At 36.7% G+C, this 25,832-nt stretch overlaps 1 protein-coding gene across 2 annotated transcripts; it reads right to left on the bottom strand.

Annotated features, from left to right (window-relative positions):
* Positions 1-236: 236 nt before the first annotated feature.
* rgs17 (regulator of G protein signaling 17) lies at positions 237-25,534 on the bottom strand. 2 transcript variants are annotated; one of them, XM_077237127.1, is made up of 6 exons: positions 25,341-25,534; positions 23,262-23,490; positions 12,159-12,289; positions 5,123-5,197; positions 4,580-4,811; positions 237-3,913 (listed from the first exon to the last, which is right to left on the bottom strand). In XM_077237127.1, exons 2-6 carry the CDS (start codon positions 23,262-23,264, stop codon positions 3,728-3,730), a joined length of 627 nt encoding a protein of 208 aa, XP_077093242.1. In that variant the 5' UTR covers positions 23,265-23,490; positions 25,341-25,534; the 3' UTR covers positions 237-3,727. The 2 variants fall into 2 exon arrangements, with proteins under 2 accessions (XP_077093242.1, XP_077093241.1); XM_077237126.1 differs by lacking the exon at positions 25,341-25,534 and adding an exon at positions 24,379-24,469.
* Positions 25,535-25,832: the final 298 nt, after the last annotated feature.

Genomic DNA, 25,832 nt, shown 5'->3' with positions numbered 1-25,832 from the left:
CCTTAAAAAGCGCCCGCCAATTCACGTGTGGCTCCAATAAGAATCATAACAAACAAAATGTGTGCAAGCTACATTGTTTTTCAAGGCTCGATCTTCTATTAAGCATATGGAGAGAACAGAACCAAGAGGTAGATATTCTTGTTCTTGAAAAGCTTGTTTAAAGTGCCCAAAGTAGCCCTTCAACCTTTGCAAAAAAGACTGAAGCACCCTTAAAAAAACCAAGAATAGACACTTGCTTCATCTACAAATAATTCAATTACTTCCCTCCTGCCATGTGTGGCTCCAGTTTTCCATCACTTGAACAAATAAACTTTAGCAAGCACAGTATCTTACATTCAGTGTGCAGTTTACATCAATAGTGAACTGTCAACCCACAGTAGACACAACACAGATTTATTTCAATCTTAAATGAGTAGCTTTTTCATCAAGAAGGATTATATATATATATATATATATATATATATATATATATATATATATATATATATAATATGACATATTAAGTGACTGAAGAGACTAAGAAATATCAGAAAAGGGCAAATGTAAACCAGTGTTCCACCCGATTTCAGGAAAACATTCTTCAGTCACTAATTATTCCAATATGACAATTAAGATATTTGCATAGGCAATATGGGATTAGCCCTTAAATAGTATGTTTCCTGAATTCTTTATGAGTATATATCATAATTATGTTGAAAAGAATTCAACAAGCAAACAAACAGAAAATGCTACTCTTCTTCATAAACCCTCAGTATACCAGCATACATCTCAGTGACAGTATTAGGCTTCAAGTAGATCAAAATAAACATTTAACATTAACAAATAGATGAGAAAAACTAAGCATAACGAGAGGTAGTGGAAAACCAGTGAAAACGAGAGACAGTCCGTGCGGATGGCGCTCCTACAATAACATAGCACAGGCTCCACTTCATTTGCTTAGAAAAGGAGCCTTTTGGCAAGAAAGATTATTATTTTTCCAAGTCATACCATGCTGATAAAATCATTATCAACAGCTGTTAGCCCTCACTGTGACAGCAGTCAAGTGAAAAACTCCTAAACTCTCTAAATCTGATAAAACATTAGCAGCAAAAATGAAGTTGAGGCAGAGATAACTACTCTCAAAAATGATGGTTAATTCTAAATGGGATCAAATGTGACATGACATGTTGTTGGAATGAGTGAAAATGTCAAATTTATTCTAATTTACAGGATGATACTTTGAATAATACCTTTGTCTGGTAAACTTTCTGTTGATCAATAGATGTTGATGCATTTTAAAAGTTATTTTATTTTATTTATTTAATGATTCCGCCTGCAGCAAAATATAGTACACAATACTTTACTAATTTCCTTGCTTCATTTGCTTCAATTTTTGTCAATATTGAGAAATAACTTGTTACCTTTGAGTGATACACTTCAAAGGTATGATTACAATTTCTCATAATTTAAATCATGATGATGTTCTATTGTGAAAACATAAAAAAAATCCATATATATTCACTCTGTTCCCTGTCCAGTAGTTTCAGTGACCTCTATGATGTTGGACTTCCCAGATTACTGGCTTGTACGGATTGAAATAGTCATACAAATAAATTACTTATCATTGACACTTCACTGCGACTCAATATGTCAACATCTGATTTCTCCCCCCTCAAAGATAGTAAATGTCCATGTGTCATGCAGGGTCTTTTTTTTTTTTTTTAGAGCAAGACAATTTTGATTTATTGCTCATTTTTTTAATGACATGATTTTTATTTTAAAACAAACAAGAAAATTCAATAGTTTTGTTTTATAAATGTGGGAAATCCAAGCTTCCCATGATGGTTCGCTGCTTCAGTAAGTAAACTACTAGGTAACACCTATTTGGTTCGTAAAACATAAATGAAGGACCTACTCACATTGGCTGATGCTCAAAAACACAAATACTTCAAAGAAGGATATCTATGCACTCAGTAAAGTGACAAAGGTCTTCAATTTAATGTGGTAAACCTGCAGAGTGAATGGCACTTAACTCTCAGAGCACCAATAAGAAAACCCAACAACAACACACTTGATCATGATTTACTTGACAAACGTTCGTTCATTCATTGGCACAAGAGTTCAGGGTAAGTGACACTATGAGGTTGGGTATGGTGACCAAAAAAATGTCAGTTTAAATGCAATTCACTCTTGAATTACTCTGCTAAAAGGTGAGAGAGTGGTTTAACACACCGGCATTTTAAATATGGCGTTCTCATGCACTGGCTGCTGCGATTGCAATAGCACATAAATGTCTAGAAAATTTAACAGCAACATTCAAGTTTGAATCCAACAACACAGAGCTGAAAAGCTGTCGTTCTTGAGGGACACGCGTCTAAACCTCTAAAGAAAAAAATCATCTTTATAGTATCGTCTTCAACATGATGCTTCCCACGGAGGTTCACATCACATCTGGGTTGAGTATTGCAATGTGTACATGACACAACAGAAGAAACGCATGCTGGAAAAAAGTATTATAAAAAAGACTGACTTGTTTTCGTTTCCGATAACCTGCAGTTTTCCGAGCTGTGAAAATGACCGAGACCGCTCCAAGTTTCAAGTCGCAAAACAAACATTTGGACTCGGAGGCAGAGAACAATTACCCTGATGGATCCGACTCCGTCGCACTACCTCATCGAGCGGGTCTCGGCGAGCACAGTTATTTTAAATAGACCTAGTGTAGCTCTCAAAAACAAGGCATAGTGTTCACTACACTTTTGTTTAATAAAATACATTTCTTTAATGTGTAAGACAATTCCAAGCTCTTTTAAGAACGTCCAGAACGTTGGTGAGTGATTTTCAAGCAATTCTCAGTCAATCCAGCGAAGCTTACAGCCCATGATATACAGTACCTGTGCTTCTCTCTGTTAGTAACGGACTGGGAGGGGCTAGGAGGACTCGCACAAAAAAATGGTGTCATCACCAGCATCAGCAGCTTTTGTGCCCTTACTCAGTGTCGAGGCATTGTGATTTTTGCAGAGAGAAAGAAATCTTCATGATTCATTTAGCTGCCCAATCACAACACTAGCTAGCCCTTATGTTTCCCAGTTAAAGAACTGTCGACACGCAAAGAAAGAGTTTGGACGGCAAGATGGCGATTACGCTTCCCAGCTTCTCTTTTACAACACAATTGGCACAGCTAATTTTCCCTTCGTTTACGAGAGCTTTACAATGTTCTCTCCTCGTGACAGCATAAAAAACGTTTTCTTTTTTTTCCAAAAAACATTGTAGATCGGGGCTTGAATGTCAAACTGGAGTAAATTCCATAACCTTGTATCATGCAAAGGTTTTTTAGCTCAACATCTACCGCTTATCTGTTTGTTTTTTTGATTTTCTTTTAAAAAAAATAGCATTATTCAGCTGTCCTCAGACATGTGAGGCATAAAAGATGGAAAGGATCAGGTAGAAAGAGATATGAGAGAGAAGGAGAGAAGGAGAGAGAGAACAGGTGAGGTAAACAGGAAAATAGGTGAATGAAAAAGACAAGTAAGTTGAGAGTAGGAAGTATGGGTCTGTCGGTTTTCCTACACGTTTTTTTGTGTGTCACAGTTGCCTGAGCAGCTCATATTGGCACTTAAACAGAACTCAACTTCAGGGTCACTAGTGGATGCTCAGAATTGCTTAACTACTCACTCTTGAAATAAGAAACATCACACCTTTTGAAAGTGGCACCTTGGGGCTTTTTTGTCTCAAATGTTCTTGCTGAAACCTAGGTGTCTAAGCAGGCCCTCTTGCTGTTAAGGAGATCCCTGTAAACAGACGAATTGAGAAATCGGGGAAAGGAGTCTCTGTGCATGAGGGTGTAGATCTGTAGCTGGGCCTCCTCATACATCGTACTGCTGGGTTCTGCCAGGCTTTGGTTGATGCCTTCCCTCACCCGTGAATCCAAGCTGACCTGGCGACCGGAAAAAAAAAAAGAGAAAAAAAACTTAGCACAATGCCCCCCAAAAAACATTTATGTGAACAGATGTGATGTCATGACATGCTCTTCTTCAGACTCAAGCTGTACTGTACATATAAAAAAAATATACCCTTATTATATACTCAGGAATACTATTTTTTAATTGACAGATGACAAAGAAAAAAAAACCTATTCAGAGAATTTGCATACATTTGCATTAATTATGAATTTAATATGCATTTCTTATATTTTTATGTTGCCACGCAAAGTCATTGCGTCACTTCAGCTGCCTTTAGAAGCTCCGGTTTCCATAGAAACCTGAGACTCGAACTAGGACTACACATGCGCATAGGCACGTCTAGCCTGGAAAGTAATATTTTTTAACGCTATTTGAGCATAATAAACAATCATGGGACAGTTCATGTCAGATTTTGTTGCTGATTGAAAATATGTAATTTAATGCTGAGTTCGGCAAGCAGTTTTTGAGTTTTCAGGATTCCCCCATTCAAACAGATAGGATTTGGTCTTGGATGACCGAAATAGCTGCCTGGAGGTATTGCAAATATGGCCGCTGAGTGAACAGACTTTCCTTGAAAGGGATTTTGATGCATTGCAGCCACAGACAGCATTGTTTATTTTGGATGCACCCCATAATCTAACCTCTTTTGGTGAAAGAATGGAGACGTAGTCTTCATAAATGATCCTGGCTTTTTCATCGATAACGGATGGGTTGGTTTCTTTCTTCAGCTCCTCACAGGAGATCCAGAACATCAGGTTTTCTTCGCTGTACTCAGACCGTAAAAAATTCCGGAAAAGATCCCTCCCCTCTGGAGAGCGCATCATCATCTCAAAGCTCCGTGACCAGGCAACCACTTCATCCAGTGTGGGACACCTTAAACATTTGAAACAATGAAAAAAAGCAGGAACTACCCATATCAAATAATTATTTCAGGTGTCAGTAAATAAAGTGCATGTAAATGTTATTAAAGGATTGATTAAAAATTCAATTGCCCCAAAAAGTACTTGCTATGTGAGATTTTTAGATGATTTCCCTCATTTTTTTATTCTGTTAACAAGACTGCAGTTCCATTTTAAGGGAATGTAGCTCATTTTAACAGGACGCTGGAGAGGTTTCAGCAAAGCATTATAAAAAGCCTCAAACATATTGTCCATAAACAATAATAGATGTTTCTAACAACTCACTGTTCCTCTGTTGCTTCTATGCTATCCATCTTTGTGCATGTTTGCCTCTCTGAACGTTCCCTTCTGTCTGCATTCCTAGGGTGAGGAGAGAAGTGTTAGAAGGGGCAAAGTCTCTGTGGCATTTGAAACGTTGTGTTGGTCGTCATGCAAGGTTATACAGTTATGGTACAACTAGATTTTGGCGCCTACCAGCTGATATTACACTACAAAGCCATTCAGGTGTTTAAAGGGTCATATCATACACTGTAAAAAATAAATAAATATATAATATATCCTGTCAATTTTAAAAGAAAAAGAAAATGGCAGCTGAGGTTGCCAGAATAATTCTGTAAAATATTGTTGAGCAACCTGTTCATTTCTACAATGGGGTCCTTCGGTCCAAATGGACCCGACGCATTTAAATATATATATTTTTTTAAATCATAGCTTCATCGGAATGGTCTGACATTTGGTGACTTTTTTGGTACTTGGTATATGAACATCCCAAAAAATTGGGGACAGGATTTGAATAATCTAAGTGGTTGTAAAAAAAATTGTCACACTCAGGACCTTCGGGTCCAAATGGACCCGGATAGGAAATGAATGGCAAATTGGCAAAAATGTGAAAATACCGAGTTTTTTTGTGCGTACAATCTACAAATCAGCCACGATCCAGAAAAAAAGCACACAACAGTGAAGGGGTGAATCAATAAAACATCAAGAGTGCAAAACAGACACATCCACAAACACACACACACACACACACACACACACACACACACACACACACACACACACACACAAACACACTTTTATACATAAACAAACTAAAAAAATTCAGATTTCATATGTGTTTTGCATTTTTTAAATGCTCAGTTTGTCCCCCAGATGGCATCCATCTCATATCAAAAATTGCTTTCATGAGGTCTAGGCTTGACTCTAAAATGAAATACAGCTTTAAAAAAATATTTTCTTTAAATAATTTTCTATTATATTCAATGGGGGGAAAACTGGGGGGAAATGGGTCATATTTATTGCATAAATATTAATTATAAATCATAAAATTCTCAAAACACCAAAAAAGAAAAGAAAAAATATTACAAAAAATAAGTAAAAAAAAAAAATTATGATTTTCTTTTAATAAATATGAATCCCACCCTTCCGGCCCATTTGGACCCGAAGGTCCTGAGTGTGACTCTGAAATGAAGGACCCCAGAGGGTTAAAACTGTAATTTACAAAAAGGGAAACCTTTTTCTGCTGACTTAAAGGCTATGCTGCTACTAAAACCTGTTTTGTACTTTTAACATACTGACATCAACGATAATAATAATACAGGTGGTAATGAGAAAACCATATGATGAATCAAAGTTATATATTAAAATAAAATATTAATAAATAGAAATGCACTCAGTTATGCACACAAACACAAAACACCATCATGGTGACACACATGACACTAAAATAATGCAATAAACATTAAAGCTGCAGTCCGTAACTTTTGGCACTTTTGACTTTCTTGCGGAAGAACATTGTATCCAGAGCTACTTCTCTCTGTTTATGTCTATTACGAGTCACACGGGTACTGGGTTACTAAGGTGACCAGAAGTCCCGAAAAATTCGGGACAGTCCCGAAATCTAAGCTGTTGTCCCGAATCCCGAATCCGGCCCTGATTGTCCCGAAAATTATACTAAAGCAAAATCTTGAGTAGCCTAGTTATTTGTCTGCTAAAACTTTAAAAACTGTCCGTGGAGGTTGAGTCGCAAGTTGCAGCAGCGGCGAGCTCAATGAATGAATGTGCAGGCAGCCAGTCATAAAGGAGTGATTGATTTGTCGCAGCAAGAAAAATACTTCGGCAATGAATAGAGACAGAGCGTTTTTATTTAAAAGCTGCTGTGTGACAAGGTGTACAGCAAACAGGCTAAATAACCCAGAAATAAATTTTTATAAGCTGTCGTCCCCAAAAAACGGTTTGTTTCAGGACATAAAAGTGGATCAATTGAGACAGAGCGCAACTAGTTCTCGAACTGCTCTGAAAACTACGCCCACTGGAACGCGACATGATATTGTAAAAAAATTAAAAAATAATTCATAATTTTAACCATGTCGATTGCTTATTTCACCACCCTATGTGAACCTGAGAGGAGATATATTGTGCATACGTAGCCATACTGAGTGTCAGGAACCCACAATTTACCTATTCTTCCTGCTGATGCTTCACGTCTTATTGCCTGTATCCACTTTTGTCTCCTTAAAGGTTGGCTTTTACGGTTTGGAAGCTTATAAAAATGTATTTCTGGATTTTTTAGCTTGTTTGCTGTACACTTGTCACACAGCAGCTTTTAGGCATTTTTCTGTCTTTTGTTATGTCATAAATAACAAGAAGGCAGCCTCTCGCAATGCAAAGTCAATGGAGACGGTTGGATTGTTTCTCCCCCCGGTGGGCGTGGTCTTCAGATTATGGTGCGTTGCGCTCTGTCTCTGTGACTACATATCATATTAGACCCCCCCCCCCCTTGTCCCAAATTTCAGCCAATCTCATTTGGTCAGCCTATGGGTTACTCTGCAGAGGTATGACCCGAACAAGTCTAAAATAGTCAGAATATAAACAATTATTATAAGAGTACCGTAGTGATTTAGGATAAGACAAAAACACTGTTTGGAAAATGGATTCATGATGTAATCTATTATTATATACATTTTGTACATTTTGAACACAAAAAAGTTATGAACTGCAGCTTTAATTTAACAACATAAAATAGCATAAAACCTTATTGCACATAACTGATATTAAAAAAACTAAGAAGAAACATAATTATTAAGATCAAAATCCATCAAAACAATGTTAAAGTCTAGGGCCATTTGTAGAATAATAAGTATGATGTTATAAAGACAATATACTGTTTCCAAAAATAAATTATAATGAAATGGACATTTAGAAATTAATAATATATAACAGAAATAAATATTTTATAGAAATAAATAAATATAATTTAAAATTAAATAATAATAGTCAAAAAACTATATGTTTTTCTTACTGTTAATTTTTTTTCAAGCACCCCCTTCTGGCACCCAATTTGAGAAGTACAGAACAAGTCTAATACTCATATTCTGAGTAATAACATTTATCCTCTAGTCCAAAAACAGCATTTACTGAAACTAAGCTACAAATTACAGGTGAACATCCACTGCGTTTCTCAATCCAAGTCTCTGTAAGGCAAGTATAATTGGGTTTGTTAGCCATGGGGTTCGACAAGCTGACAAGACGCTAAATATATAATATGTACTACACAGCTGTTTTGCATGTGATGTGGGACAGAAATAGCCGTTTACTGAGCAGATAATGAGAGTGTGTGTGGGGGGATGGCTGTGGAAACCCGAGGTTACAGAGTAGGGTGCCTCTTCAATGTTTGCTTTATTTCATGCAATATTTGTATTCATTCATGTTATTTTTAGTCCCCCTGCAAGCTGTGCTATGGCCTTTCCAATCTTTCTTTGTTTTTTCACAAGCTAATTTAACTCTTTAAGAAAGACTGACTTGATGTTATGTGTTACTAAATATATTTGCATGCTTAAAAGTGCACTCAGTAATTATCAAATAAACGCACCATGTAAGTTTGCAAACTGAGACAAAGCTTCTTCCAAAAAGGCTATGCAAACCAACAACAATGCCAACACAAAACAAATAAACGACTTCCCCTGGGTCATTCCTGTTACGCAGTACCTTTTGAAATGTTAGAAATGTTTGAAATGTTAGAAATGTAATGTTAGCTTCCTGTGTGCATGAGTACTTTGCTTATTGCACCTAATAACATTAAACATGTCACAAGTATAACAGTCATGTATCCAGTCTATTCTCTGTTGTCTGCAACAACCTAAAACTTGGACTTTTTGTAATCTTTTGGAGTATTAAAATCATGCACTTATCGCAAGCCGTTGCAATATGCATATCGCAATATGTACATTTGCTATATTTCGATATATCGTGCAGCCCTATTGTAGGACCAAATGATTTCCGCGATGCGGACGGAATCGCGGAATTGGCAAATTAACGCGGAATATACTGTTAATGCGGAATTTCGCGGAATTTTACATATTTGGAATGAAATTCTGTTTTTGTGTGGGAGAAGAACGTATGCCTGGGGAAAATGCAGACCGGGGAAGCAAATATGGGCGACACAACCTCTCCCGTCATTTCAGCTGCCTCTCCCCCTTCAACACAACGAAAGTATGGCGAAGCGGCACTCCACGGCTCTGCTTTCGTCGGCGAAAAAGTTAAGGAAACTTGACACGTCAGTACCGAGGCGAGCAGTTCCCACGTGACTGTTATGCAGTGTTTCCCACACATAGACTAATTCGTGGCGGTGCGCCACAGAATCAACACGGGCCGCCACATTTTGCGTTTCGTTATTCATTTTTTAACGCTATTTAAAACACGCAGTAGGGCTGGATGATTAATCGAAAAATAATCGAAACCGAAATTCAGAGCCTAGAACCGACGTAATTTTACCATGTCGGTTATTTCGTTTTTTTAATCCAATTAATATTTCCGCCCACTGTGTGTTAATGTACTTTCCCCTTAAAACATATTACCGCGTGTGTAGTTACGTAACTCCGCCCCGTCCAGTCTGCGACATTGAAGCAACATGAGCCCCTTTCACACAGCGCGTTGATCCCGGGAAATTGCCAGAGCAAACACCTTCTGTGTGAACGCAAACACGACCCGGGATTGATGCCAGGTTGGGGACATAGTAACATTGCCGTGTTCAGTCCCGGAACGCGCGCTGTGTGAACAAAAGCCATAATCAATGCAGTGTCGTAATGATGGCGCTAAGCCGGGATCGTTTATGATCGAATCAGAGAAAAAAAATGCACAAAAAAATGCACAAGCTGGTTTCTCAAGAGAAATCGCAGCTCATAAGCAAACTATAGACGCTGCTGGGACATGTCACGTGTCTTTGCGGGTTGTGCGTGTCTGCGTGAACGCACTCTGTTGATTCCGGAAAATCACTGGCAGTGCCTCCACTCCACAAAGCAGGTTTCGATAACACAAGCATTTACAAATGCTACACAATATGAAAAGGATTAGTTTTTTTAGTTTTATACAAGTTATATTTTACTTTTAAGATGGCAATATTTACAATAATTTATTTTGTTTACAAAAAGAACTATTTTCTACATTTTTAGGAAACTTTCTTTTTACATTAAAACTTAATTACTTTTTTATAAGACGTTTTTATTTCAAGCATTGTACACTTTGTTTGATTCAATTGTTTGAAATATTTAATAAGTAAGCATTAAAAGCTATCTGTTCGTTTCCTTATTTTAGAATCGCAAAGATAGGATTATGCATTCTTTCATTAAAAAAATAACCGTGAATATTTACAGTATAAGCCTTGCCAGTGACACATGAGAAATAATTTATTTTAAATAATCGTTCAATAATCGTAATCGAGGTAACTTGTTCGATTAATCGCAATTATGATTTTAGCCAAAATCGTCCAGCCCTAACACGCAGCGTATTCTTTCAGTTGCATTTCCTTCCCCTGCTCTCCCTCCGTCTCTGTCACTCACGCGCCTCTCTCACACACACACACTGCGCGGGTGAGACCGAGTGTGTCCGAGAGCGCGCTCGACAGTGCGCGAGAGAGACTGAGTGTGACTTTTATTTAAACTTAAATTAATATAATGTATTTTACTGGACAGTTTAAAGCTCAAAATCATTAATATTTTGTTGTTACATGAAGTACTTCGAGTGCAGTGTTTCATCATGCAGTAAATGTGATGTTTATTACCTCAATAAATTTAAGGTCATTCCTGTTTTATGTGTGTACATTTTAATCATTAACATTAAAAGCTCTTTTTACGACTGAAATAACAGTAAAGGGTAAAAAAAATTAATACCCAAAATTGAAAACGGAAAAAAACGAATTTGGAAAAAAATAAAACAGAATTTGGAAAAAAATAAAACGGATTTCATAGGGCCCTACTTATTGATAATAATAAAAAAAAAATCTTGAGCAGCAAATCAGGATATTAGAATGATTTCTGAAGGATCATGTGACACTGAAGACTGGAATAATAACTGCTGAAGCTTTGTCATTATAGGAATTAACATTTTAAAATATATTAAAATGGAAAACAGCTATTTCAAATTGTAATAATATTTCACAATATTACTGTTTTTAATGTATTTTTGATCAAATAAATGCAGACTTGATTATGAGCACAAGAGACTTTTCAAAAACCTTATTGACCCCAAACTTTTGAACCTATGTACCTGAGGCAGGTGATGGTGATGAAATACTCTAAAACAAGAGCTTCACGATTTTGGATCAATTGTAAATTAAACATTTTGTTTAAAATAGAGATCATGATTATCCCGCGATTCTGTACAAACAACTAAACTAAATAACATTTTATAGTATAAACATTTAATTAATCAAATCATTATTTTTAAAAAAAAGTCCATGAATGAATGATTTAATGACTCATTCATAAAGACTTCACTTGTTTCCTTACTGGATGAATCAGCATTTTTGAACAAATCTCTTTAATGAATGATTCAATGACAAATAAATTTTTTAAACAGTCACTTGTCACCACCTACTGGTACAACGACGTAATTGATATAATCTTTATTCGAAGTGTCAAGACTCAAGTTCCTTTCAAAGGGTGATTTACTCTATTTTGATTGCTACTGTAGACATCAGTTTTTATAACCGAACCATAAACTTTTATTCAAGTACTTCTGTGATAATCTGAATTATTGTAACAGAGATATAATGAAAAGATTGTTTGTATGAAACGGTTTCGTACCTAAACATGACAACAGCTCTCTCTGGCTCAGCGGCAGCGCCAACGCAGATTTGAATGTTCCACTGTGATCGTACTTGTCAAAGGTTTAATAGACTTCGCCGAATCATTGTCATTTAGGTATAAGAAAGCATGGGTGTTTGAATTGCGCAGCTCTATGTAAAACTAATTTCTAAGCAAATATCTACGTACAATTACATCTTTTCACTGACAGAAAAACATAATGAAAAGATGTGGCGTACCAGAGGCATTTGCAGCATCCACACCAGCAAAGACAGCAGGTGTTGGGCCTCGGGTGACCAGGCGCCTGTGGGGGTCCTTCAATACGTCCCTGCTGCCTTTTCCTCATTTCAACTCCACTCACACTCTGAGGCTGTGAACAGACACATCTGATTAGAAACAAAGCAGTCGGAGCTTGGGAGCTGTGTTAGCTAAAGTATCTTGTTAACTACAGATGCTTCTAAATCTAAAGTAAGCTTGAAAGGCATGATTAATTATTCTGAGTTTCTAGGAGAGAGATTAATGGTAGGGTTATGGCAGCTGTTCCGATGTTAGCGATCATAAGGATGCTCAGAATCTGGGCATGTTGGACTCCGTCCTTCTCTACTGTCAGAGGCTTAGGCCTATTCAGTTCAAATCCATGTGAGAGTGTGTCTGTAGAGATTGAACAAAAGAGAGGCCGACAGACAGACAGAGAGTAAAGAAATACCCTCTTCAGACTACACATTCTGGCAAGATGCTAAATTAGTTTGAGCTGTGAGAGAGAGAGAGAGAGAGAGAGAGAGAGAGAGAGAGAGAGAGAGAGAGAGAGAGAGAGAGAGAGAGATGCAGTCACTCCCCCACCCCTGAACACAAACAGGCTGTAGTAGTGTGGGATTTCACATGTTCTGACACAAGTGCAAATGCAACGGATTTCCTTTTAGGAAGTAAACGGTTTATAAAAATCCAATGGCTGTCACTACCTGTTTCTTAAATACACTAAATAAAAGCATATTTCCTCCCTAAAAGATGTATTCTATAAAGGAAAACTAATTACGTAAATAGATAAGATACATTGCCAAGGAAAAATGTATTTGACGAGTATTTGGTCCGTTTTCCTGGAAAAAGAAAAACTATACATCAATGTGTGATTATTGTCAACATTTAGGAGCTCGCTTTTACATGTACGTTTGATTTTAAAATTCTCATTTTGATTTTATAATGTCTTTACTTTAAAAGCTTGGCTCCATATACGAATAAATATATGCAATCTGTGCAAATCAAAATTTTTACCAGTAAATAGACAACTAGGGAGCAGACGTGAAATAAAATGGTTTTCAATAAATTCTTCCATGTTGGGTTCCCAATATCACTGGCTTGTTAAAAACAACATCAGAGCACAGATCGTGACCACAAACATTTTAACGGCATGTGTTTCCAAGAAGCCCTCTCTATCAGGAAAGGAAATAAGCAAGTGTTTTTCTCTGAGCTCTGCTCTACTCTAACTGTGATCCATCAACGTACCATTAACATGTCATTGAAATACATGACTGACTATTCTGTTTGACAGTTTTATTAAAGTGACCATAGGATCTTGGTAGGTACTATTGAAGCACCTTACCTGCATAAATATGAACATTGTGATTCAAAAGATATATTTTGTCATGTGTGATTCTGATCACTGAATATTTCAATTTAAATAAACATTCAAAATTAAAATGTGTTACTGTAATTAAAACTATTAAAAATAGTTAAAGCTAAAACCAAACAAATTATAAATATTAGATGAAAAACTAACAACAGTGAGAAATCTTGCCTTGGTAACTAACTGAAATACTAAACTGAAGTAATAAAATTACTAAAACTTAAATCAAAATAAACTAAAGCTATTAATCTAAACAGAAGAAAAAACTAATAAAAATAACAAAAGGACGTAATAAAATTACTAAAACTTAAACTAAAATAAATGAAAAATCTTAATAAACACTATAATAGTATAAATGGTACAACAACAAAAAAAAACACTGCTTGCACACTATATAACAAAGTGTTCAGAAGCCTTAAGCCCCGGGTATACTTCATTTTCCGTGTTCCACTCCATCTCGCGCAAAGATTCAAAGTATACCAGGGCTCGATAGTTTCACTCGCATTAGCGACTAATAGACGTGTGAACTGTAAAATGTATTTAAGAGAGAGTGAATAAAATGTCTTAAATATATTAAATGGTATAACAAACGGCTAAATAAGAGGTCGGTCAATAAAATAGTGGATTTTATTGATAACGATAACTAGGTTGGATCGCACTGGTCGATAACGATTGCTCAACCAATACTGAATGAAAACAAACAAAATAAAACTTTGCTGAAACTTTATAACACAAATAAAATAAAATACAGTGCTGAACCATGAAAATGTACTGTACTTATTAAATAAAATAAATATATAAATATTAATGTATTAATTATACATTATTAATTCATGTTCATTCATAGTGCATTAACTAATGTTAACAGACTTTAAAAATTAAAAATGTATGAGTAAATGTTGAAATTAATGATCTAACAATGAACAATACTTCTACAGCATTTATTGAAGACCCCCTGTGGTAAAAAATCAAGTTTTTAATGTTGTTTATATGTCCATTTGGTGTTTTTAGTTTGCTCTAAGACAAACCATGTAAAAACCATTGCTGAGTATTTTCTACTTAAAACTGCAGTGAACCAAAGACAGTCTCAAAAACGCAGTTTGATATCGCAGTAGTTCTCTGCATCACAATATCCAAATAACCAATCCTGTCAACGTGCGGGCGCGCTTTAGGAGAACATCAACTATGCTGCGAAGCAGGGGAGTCTCAAGAGAAGGTTATCCCTGTATATTTTTCTGTTAATATGAAAAATCGGGTACATTTAGCAATATAGACCGTTAATTCTGTATAATGAATATTACGATGTTATGATGAACTACAGTATGCCTTTCTCCACTGACGTTCTAAGTTGTTCAAAGCATTTCTAAGGATACTCATTTTTAGAAGGCAGACTGAGATGATAAAAGGGAAAATGGTTTGTGTAACATTAGAGCATGAAGAAATTATTTTAACAGGAAAAATCCTTTTAATATGTAATTTTTGTGATTAAAGATTTGTTTTGGGATACAATTATTGACAGCAGGGGGACTTTAACCTTAATGTTACAGACTGACTCTTATTGCAAAGTGTTCCATATTAATCCAAACAGTAATTAAATATCTACACATTTCAATAAAAAGGCCACAGCATGGAAAACAGGTTTATGTATATTGTATCTACACTCTCAAACATTATTTGCTTCTATTTTTTAACACTTGACTATCTAATCAAAATACGTATGCATTACATTGACGATAAAAAAAGAACTGAAATCGGATGCATTTCTGATTTGTTTCTGTTGGCTGCATGAACATACAGTGCTGGTCAGAATTATTTGCCACTTTGGTAAATATGCTCAAAGATGGCTTTAAAAAATAAATCTGCATTGTTTATTTTTGTGATATTTTATATAAAATAAAAAAAGCCAAAATCTAACCTTTTATTGAAGTAAAATAATTGAAAGTGGGGGGAAAATCACATTATGAAATAAATGTTTTTCTCCAAAACATGTTGGAAACAATTATTTGCCCCCTTTTATTAAATACTTTTTGCATCCTCCTTTTTCCAAGATAACCGCTCTGAGTCTTCCCCTATAATGCCTGATGAGTTTGGAGAACAACTGACAAGAGATCAGAGACCATTCCTCCATACAGAATCTCTCCAGATCCTTCAGATTCCCAGCTCCATGTTGGCGCTTCTTCTCTTCAGTTCAGCCCACTCATTTTTTATAGGGTTCAGGTCAGGGGCTGGGATGGCTATTGCAGATGCTTGGTTTTGTGTTCAGTGACCCATTTTTGTTTTTATTTTGATGTTTGTTTTTTGATCACTGTCCTGTTGGAAGATCCAAACATGGTCAGATGAAACAAAACAAAAAAACTGTTTTTTTGGCAGCAAACACTTAAGAAGGGTTTGTTGCACACTAGAGATGCGCGGATGGGCTATTATTTCATCCGCAACCGCATCACAAAACTCATCATCCGTCCGCCATACATCCACACCAACGCTTTTGACCAATTTTCAAAACCGCACCCGCCCGCCATCGGCTGATACAAGGCGCTGCTGATGACAGCCGCGAGACTAGAAACCGCCCACCACCCGCCCGAAATTTAATATAACTAAAATATTTTTTTTCGTCACGTCATCCGCCCGATCCGCGGTTTATCCGCGGCTATAACCGCCAACCGCGCATCTCTAGTGCACACAGGGATAAAAAGTACCCCATGTGTAAAATGAAATACTCTGCTGTATCTTTAATACCGTGGGCCTAATTTTCTGCCAGAGGTCCTGGACATCTTGTTCAGATACATGACATCATGGATTCGATCAAATACCAACAGGTAAAAAATCAAAACCTTACAACCTCTGCTAGAAATCTTATAATTGGCCATGTTTGGATTTTCCAACAGGACAGTGATTCAAAAACAAACATCAAAATCAAAACAAAAATGGGTCACTGATGTAGCGTCTGGACGAAATCTTACCTATTCATCCTAAGCTTCAGAAAGCTTTTAACCTATTGGACTCTTTCATGTAAATCACAGGCCTAGCGCCAATGAGTCTGCATCAAATTGTCCCATTGTCACTTTAAGTGGCATGGCAGAGGTTAAACAGAAACCCCTCCAAACTCTGTTGTGAGCTTCAAAAAGATCTTTATCAACACAACTTCCCTCCAACGGCAGGCACTGAGGCCAGGTGGCATGGATAGACATCGGAGAGATGCACCAATTTACATACACAAACATTCTTTTAATTAAACTCATAATATAAGTCATTCCAAAATGTATATGATATATTCCTGTGTGTATGTATGTTTCCCACCTCATATTACCCTAGTTATGACTGTCTAGTTGTATTAGTTGAACTCTAAACAGAATTTCCGGCAACTATGCTTTCAAGTAAACCCTTTAAACTTCCTGCGAACGACACACTCTCAGGAAGAACTGAAAGAACGCTTCAAACTCACGGGCCCAGCGAGGATCATCACACACAGACACACGCATTCTTGCTCAGCACCAAAGATCCATGCAAGTATTATTTCTATTGAGATTTAGGTGCGTTTAAGAATGTTTGCCCCTGCTTTAAGGTGATTTGATTCTTTGCTGGCTCTCAAAAGTTAACTGTTTGTGAAATTTGCCATTCAGTTATTCTCTCTCTTTTTCTTTCTTTTTATTATTCTGATGTATATATTCTTTGTTTAAGTATAGTTGTATGTATTTGTAGTTTAATGTATTAAAACTAGGGCAGGGAAAAGATTAATCGCGATTAATCTTTTCCCAGCCCGAATTAAAACCCATTAAACGCTTGATTGCCTCTGTCTCCTGCTCACCTAGCAAAGTCTCTAAAATGTTAGATTTAAGCTACAGGCTTTTATATTGTTGAGTATTTCATAGTAATCTAATATACTGAACAAAATTATAAACGCAATATGCTTTTGTTTTTGCCCCCATTTTTCATGAGCTGAACTCAAAGATCTAAGACTTTTTCTATTTACACAAAAGGCCTATTTCTCTCAAATATTGTTCACAAATCTGTCTAAAACCCAGAAAAACGATCAGTATGGATTTAATTTTTTTTTTTAACTAATGTTAACAAAGATTCATAAATACTAGTTTTGTAACTTAAAGGGCATCTTGCAGGTTAAACACCAGTGTCGATTAATGGGTACATAAAGCAGTCAAGATATGTATATAAAGTTGTTAAAGACAGTTTTTGTAGTTTTTGGTAAGTGACGGGGTTTTTTTACGCAACTCGGCGATGACGTCACATAAGGTAGACGTGGTGGATAGCCTCAGCCTTTCTCAGCTACTAGAACTAGTTCTACCACTGACTATGGCGTCTAACTGGGATGAGGAAGAGGTGGCAAGACCCACAGTTAAAATTTATGATGGCCCACAGCCATATAATTAATAAATAAATACATGGTCAGAGGAGAATGACTGGAGAGTTGGTGGAGTGTCCTGGTGAGTTGCTACCATTTAGAAACACAGCAATGACCGCTGGAGCTAGTAGTCTATGAACAGCAGTGCATACAATAACAACTTTTTTTTTTTACTTTCAGTGAATAGCATTGAGTGAAAGTCAACGTTTTCTTTATATCTAGTGATTCATTGTTTGCGAATAAATACTCCAGCATGGCAGTGCTGATAGTGATTATATCGTTGTGCTAGCAATGGGCTAGCTTTACAGTCCCACCTGTGAACCCCTAGTGTTTTTTATTCTAAGCTTTTACCTTTTTCTCCGGTGAAAATGTTGTTTGCAAACGTAGCTGACGCCGAGTAGGCTGGTCATGTCTTCAGTGTGATTATTGTTGATTGTGCCAACTAGTTTTCCTCGTGATTGATAGTCATTGACACCGTCAGGCTTACCGGGAGAGGGAATGAGTAGTAAGCGTCTGTGTCGCTGTGTTTGGCAGGTGTCTGTGTGGGCGGTGTCGTCCCATGGAAACTGTGGTGGAGAGCTTGTGTTGTAGGGAGGTGAGCGCGTTTTTGTCGCTGGTCGAGGACCTCGCCCAGCAGATGTAACGTGCCTAACGCAGCATCCTGGATTTGAGGCATGCTGCCTGAATCCGTTTGTGCTACACATAGCATACTCACACTTCAGGCAGGAATTTACCATGACGATGATAAATTAAAATACAAAAACTACCGGAAACACTGACTCATGACCGCTCTTACTGAATACCAACCTACTCAGCACTGAGCTGACGCAGAGCACACATACAACTCCCTCGTTTGACGTAAAATGACGCGATGCTGAAAAAAAGCGTTTTTTACGAGCAGTCAAAGAAACGCTCACTTTATCTACTAAATTGGTGCCCTTATTTTGTTTTAAAAACATTTTAAATCCTGCATAAACTTTTCATATGGTATTTTCATACAAGGTTATGTATTAATTTAGATTTTTTTTTTTTCCTGCAAGATGCCCTTTAAGGCGAGACACTACAGGTAAATAGAGTAATTTTTTTAACTATCAGATATCACCATGAAACTTTGCCAGTCGATTACCTACATTAAGATGAGAAAAAAAATGTATTACACGTTTTTCTGTAATTTAATGTTTAAATATGCAAATGAGGCATTGTCTAATTAAATATGCGCTATTTTGCATGTATTTTAAAAAACGAAATCTGAGTATTGGACAAAGCCAGGTTCAAAATAATTTTTCAATTGTGTTCACATATTAGATGGGGAAAAATTACAGAGGGATTTATGGATATCTACTTTTGTTATCCTGTAAATCAGAATATACTGACAATAGCCTAAAAAATGATTTTCGCCATGTTTTTTGGAATAAAATATTATATAAATCAGGCTAGGAATAATATATTTACAAATCCCTCAGTAAATGTCTTTATAATATAACTAGGTACAAGACTAGAACGTTTGGTGTATATAGGTGCTACTGAACTGGAGATTTCAGACTTGGAGTATGAGAGAAAAGTCATTTTGAGAAAACGGACTTTTAAGATTTAGCATCAGCCAATGAGATTGCGCATTTAGAGTAAAATCCCCCCTTTTACTTTCACGATTTGTTGCTGATAAAAAGGAAATGACCATATTTGGATCCGGCAGTACTGTACAGGAGAGAGAGAGCTTTCTAACGGTGTGTGATATGACAGGGTGCAGATTGCGATCGCGGAGCAGAGGGATGATTTATAACGACAACTTTTGATGAATTTATGAGAAATCTAAACGCAAACAGACAAAGTGTAGTAAAATAAAGAACTAAATGTGTATTTTGGACTTTTTTTCACCACAAGTCTGAAAGAAGAAATGTTATTGAAGACAAATATCCCAAAATCTCAAAATTGACCAGTGAAAAAAAAACGATTTTTTTGCATGCCGTGTCTCGCCTTAATTCAATACCGCAATAAAAGCTTCAGCAATTATCCTGATATGAACATTTGATACTGTCACATGCCTAATATATATTCAGTTTAAAGTTGGCCTATAAAGAATTATATCATTAAATAGGCTTACAGTTTGAAGGAGAAATATATAAAAACCTTGTGTACTTTTTGTATTCTAATAAATGAAATAATTTTGCTAATAAATGTCTCCTTGTATCCCTTTATTAAGATAAAACACATTTTTTGATAAATAATGTGCATCTAAAGTTTTTTAATGCGCTCCTAAATTTTCCAGCTTAAGAGCACATGGGCTCCTATTACAAAGTAATCGTCAAGCCTGGTATACTCCTTGGCCGTAGAAAGCCGTGTTCGGTGTGTGCACAGCACACTAGTGGACTTTTGTTTTCAAGCTATCTAAAGCCGGTGTGTATGCACTGTCCGCGTATCCTCCTGATGATGAAATTTACGTCACAGGTACCATCATGGAACGCGGATGGCCGAAGTATACTTTAGGCTTTATTATAGACACATTACTGATATTACATATTCTATATTTTGTTTGTGAATCTCTAAATCCACTCTGATTAGGTATCTATAATAATATTATTACATTTTGGAATTGTTGTAGGTAAATTATAGTTAACCAGAGACATTGAAACAGAAACCTTACCTCTAAATTCATCCTTTCACTTAAAACATGTGTTGTGATAAACAGCCCTTCTACCTGGAGATGAAAACTCAGTGTGTCAGGGATGTAATGTGAACACCCTTTGAGAGTTTACCATAAAGGAGCCATATAAACCAAATATGCAAAACATAACTATCAGTTATTCAGTGCCAGGCAATGGAAAACATGCATCCTGATGCAAAACACACTGAGGAGTCCCTTTGTTCACATCTATAGCACTCACCAACAACTCTGCTCAATATGTAAAAGAGTAAGTTGTGTATTGAGGAAAATGATACAACCAGACTCTGTTCGATTTTATAGGAAATCATATATTCAATTTTTATAACGATAAGCTAAAAATAAATAAATTGGCTAAAAACTAATATCAGTGTATCAGCTAATATTTAGCTATTTTTAGATTATTGTTTAATAAATCTGACAATAACTGTATTGGCTGTTTAACAGATGCATTGGCTCTACCTTGTGTCAGTTACAAGACATTTTTGTTGAATTTCGAATATTCTGTCAAAAATGTTTATTTAATACAAGTTTATATCTGTGCATCTCCATGGCAAGGATAGTTAAAAATAATTATGTCGTCATAATTAACTCAACCTCATGTCGTTTCAAACACGACTTAAAAGAAGATAAAAGGTAACAGTATTGCCCTGGAAAACAGCCACCATTGACCATTCAGAATTAAGTGTTTCAGAGAGCCATGTAATAATTTACAAAAAAAAATAAATAATAACTTTACACTTTAAACAAGACATGGCTACAACTGATACAAAACAACAACATTAATCTGACTGGGATATAATTATTCGTCAGATATCTAAACAAAAACAAGGAACTCCCGCACACTAGCAATACTAGCAAACGAGTATCACAATTTTATTAGCAACGGTTCGGTCAGTGATCAGATATATAACTAAAATTTCAATTTTAGACAAACAAACTGCACATCTTCAAAGCAAAAATCTTTTTCTATTAGAGTAATGACTGCTAAATGGATTATAAAAGCTTTTTATAATCTGAATGTATTTTTAACAATTAAAATAACGAAATATGTTTCTTTAATTGTGCATAATTCTAACAACAATTATTTGAATGCTCACTCCCTCACTTAAAATACATCAGTCTGCACTCAGGAATTACATTACAATGTGTGAATATGCCTCTGCGTGTGAGCATGCTCAGATGCCGCATTAGTCCTGCCTCTAACTAGGGCTGCAACAACTAATCGATAAAATCGATTATAATCGATTATGAAAATCGTTGTCAACGAATGTCATTATCGATTAGTTGGTCTGCTTACGTCACGGGGAGCGTTTACTGGTACGCACACACACGCAAGGTCTCTCTCCCTCAGGCGCTCTGCCGAGCGCGCGCGCTACACGGTTTGGAGCAGTCTCTTCTGTCTCGCATGCGCGCTCTTGCTTGCGCGCTCTAGATTTCGGGAGTTTGAACTAATTCGCGGGCATCAGGGAGCCGCAATCAATATGCGGGAGACTCCCGGGACTTCCGGGATGTCTGTATTTTGTCTCGAGCATCAGGTTGTGCAATCAGTTCGCTCGCAACGTAAGTGATGGATTAAAATAGCGCTACCGCAGAAATAGGTTAAATTAAAACGGTCTTTACAAAGCGAAGCACTAAATATAAAGGCAGTTAATAACAACAGCAGTAAAATATTGTTTTTTAGTCACTGTACTCAGTGGTTTTCAGCGAATGCTTGTGCACTAATGCATAATTTCTCCTGTCCTTTACTCAAGCCTGTTAGCTTGCTGGGTAACGTTACCTCCATTCCGTTCTCTTTTTATAGCATTTGTCTACTAAGTTTTAATTGTTTTTCAAACGCGATCTACTGCGGCTCTACATTCACACAATTGTTTTCAGTCTTTCTATATTTATTTAATCAATTTATCCTTATATTATTCTTTTATATATTATATATAATATATATTATATTCTTTATCCTTATATTCCTTATATATAATTAATTTTAAATAAAAATTAAATGAATTATATATTTTAGATGTTTTTAGTTTGTTTTTAGTTCAGATATTCACATCTGAACAACATGTCTGTGTAAATTTGTTTTAACAAAAATTGTGTTAAAACATAATATGTTGGATATCATTTTTTTAACAATAATCATGTTTGTCAACTTGCCATCAGCAATTATCATTAAAAACAATGCAAATATTGATATTAGTAAAACTCAATGTGTGGCTTTTGCACTTTTTAAGGTACACTTTTACACATAAATACCCTGATTTACGGTTTTATTTAGTTATAATAAAAAAAAAATCTAATTTAATTTCTATCCGATTAATCGATTAATCGAAAAAATAATCGTCCGATTAATCGATTATCAAAATAATCGTTAGTTGCAGCCCTACCTCTAACCCCGTTCTCTCACTGGAAGTCTTGTGTGTCCTTGTGCACTTCCCCATACACATTCTGGGGCAGCAAGTGATGCATAGCACAGGCCATGGCTGGCTGCACAACAGAAGCCTCCTAGAGCCATTACCCACAAAGCCTAGCTTGAGAAACATGTCACACCACACTTCCGATACATGTGATAATCACACCGGGGCCAAATTCGCCCACATTTCTCACCTTACGCTGCATCACATCACCGCTCGGAAAACACATCTTGTGATTTTCCACATCATCAATGGACTTGCAATCAATCTAGGAGAGAACCACCTCTAACTTACCATGCAAATTAGCAGCGATCCATCCGAAGATCAGGTAAGAAAATCATGACGGTAATGTCAAACGTTGAGACGGGCAGAGTGCTGGAAAACAAAATGTGGCCTCTTGTATCTTCTCTTATCATGCCTGATGAAGAACGCAGGAGGTGGGTGGAGGTAGGTTTCAAACACCTGGTATTTGCAGGCACACCCTTTCCTTGAGTCACGGGCTAAATGATCCAGGATAAGACATCTGAAAAATTGATCAAAACACAAAGAAAGCGTCAGAACTGCTTTAATCTTGGGCTACAAATTCACTCTGTCCAGATAAATTGTTCCCAGAAAATCTATAGCCTAAGTTAATTAATTTAAAGGGGCATGCGGCAACTATTTCAACTTAATAAAACCGGTTAGAAATCATTTGGATGGTTTAATAACCTGTTCTGGTGAGAATGGTGACTTTCCCCAACGTTCCTAATCCTAGGCGGAAAACCAACATTTCAACATGGGGACTAACGTCCCGGTAAGTTGGAAATAGGAAGTCTCGTGAGAAGCAAGAACGAACGAGAAACACAAACTGCTTTACAGCAATTTGACATAAACACACACGCCGCCCTCAATGTGTATGATGTATTACCCACCTCGGTAGACATAGCTCCACATGATAAAGTTGGCCGGCTCCGATAATAACAAATGCTAATGAGCGGTAGAAAGGGGGAGGAGGGTGCCACAAGTGAGTTTTTTTACGACATTGTTGTGAAATATACGCCTCACAGCCGTAGGGGGAGCTCGTTGAGAAAAGATGCAACAACAAAAGAGAAAATCAGCGAAGAAATAGCTAGAGTTGCCAAATGCCCCTTTAATTATATGCATTTTAAAATGTACTGTTCATGTCCCCCATTACTATTTGACACTAACCATTAAACCTACACTTTCAAACTACTAGATAAATTTACAATTTTGGTTGTTTTAACCAGACACTGTGGAAAAATAAAAACAAGTAAATACTTCGCCAAGGCAATAAACTGCAGTACCAATTAATCTTACATTATCTATTACAGCAAATTGCAATACACCTGACTATATCAGCAATAGAAGAAAATAATCCCAAGAATAATAAAGTATATAGTATACAATTCACCGACTCATTTTCTGTGCATTTTGAGTGTTCAAAAGTAAAACAACGCTGTAGTTACAATCTGTGCATTTCATTGCATACATCTTTCTTGACACACAGAATGTTCCCCATATTAGACAGAATGTTTCACACAACCAGCTGCATATTAAAACCAGAAACACACGTGAATGGGAGGAACTTGTACGTATGATGATGAACGGTCGAGCAATCAGCCCTCCTCCGGAAGGAAACTCTTAATATCACGTAGGCTGTCATCAATAACTGAATGCAAGCAAAACAACTACTGGCAAGACCGAGATATAAAAACAAACTCAACCCTTGCGACTCATTTAATTTAAGGTCAACCGTGAGGAAATGGTCGGCTACCATAATCGTAAATGTAAAAGATAAATTTGGACTAGTCACAGTTTAACGTTTGATATATAACAAAATAATACAAGGCTCCGTGATAATAGATATAAACGGCTGTCATCCCGCTATTCGCCTTCATTCCCCGTTGCAGTGGAATCAAAACGGCGGTGTGTCAAAACCTACAGAGGATCCTACCTAGACAGCATTTTTAGATATCGTTGAAACACCAACGATTGTTTGAACGCCCGTATAAAGCCCCCAAACGCTGTCGAGCGTTACAAATGCACTTGGAACGTTCCAACCGCTCGAATAATGTCCAAAAATGCTGTCTGGGTAGGCATCTCGCTAGGTTTTGCGACACAGCCAGCATCTTTACTAAAGTCATCGCAGGTAAAGCCCAAACCATTTCTATCAAAAAACACAACACAGTGCAATTGAAAGTAAACTGCAAACTGTTCGCTAAAGCAGGGCTTTTTTAGACAAGTGTATCTTCCAGTTTATTACATTTTCGCAGTGGCTCTTTGATTTTCTAAGCGCAAGGAGGCAACGGCTAGCGCGTTAGCTGGCGAGCTAGCAGTACCACCGAGACCGTAAAAGAGCATATGTCGCCTTACCCCTTTTGTTCTAGATGTCAGTCTTCTAAAAGGGTGTCGTTACACGTGTTTATGGGGATATTAGGGGTATCACGCGTTGAGATTGCATGTTGCCGTTTTATCTCCATCAGCGGTGTTTTCCGTCCATCCGCCCAACTTCAGCACCGAGCGAGCCAGTGGAGACGCCCTGCGCATGCGCGGCGGAGCTGTCAGCTCAAGGAGCGCGAGCTGCGGACAGGGTGCAGAGCAGAGGTGCAATGACAGGCTGAGATTCTGCTATCTCACAATAACTGCCTGGCTGCACTATATACATGCACAACACATAGTATACGTAAAAATGCTCTATGACTTACTATAAAACATTGTTTAAAACATTGTCAAAAAAAGTATTTTGTTGTAAAAAGAGAAATTCTCCAATTGAGACTATAATTTAAGCATTTGGTCTGCTAATGGTTACCTTGAAAATAATATTACAACTTTAATGTTGTATCAATAGAAGATTAATACATACAA

Source organism: Siphateles boraxobius, unplaced genomic scaffold, assembly GCF_051911475.1.
Source record: "Siphateles boraxobius isolate OS27281-9 unplaced genomic scaffold, OSU_SipBor_1 20, whole genome shotgun sequence".
Classification (NCBI taxonomy): Eukaryota; Metazoa; Chordata; class Actinopteri; order Cypriniformes; family Leuciscidae; genus Siphateles; species Siphateles boraxobius.
The sequence above is the reverse complement of the archived record's forward strand: the minus strand, read 5'-3'. Positions and strand labels throughout refer to the sequence as shown.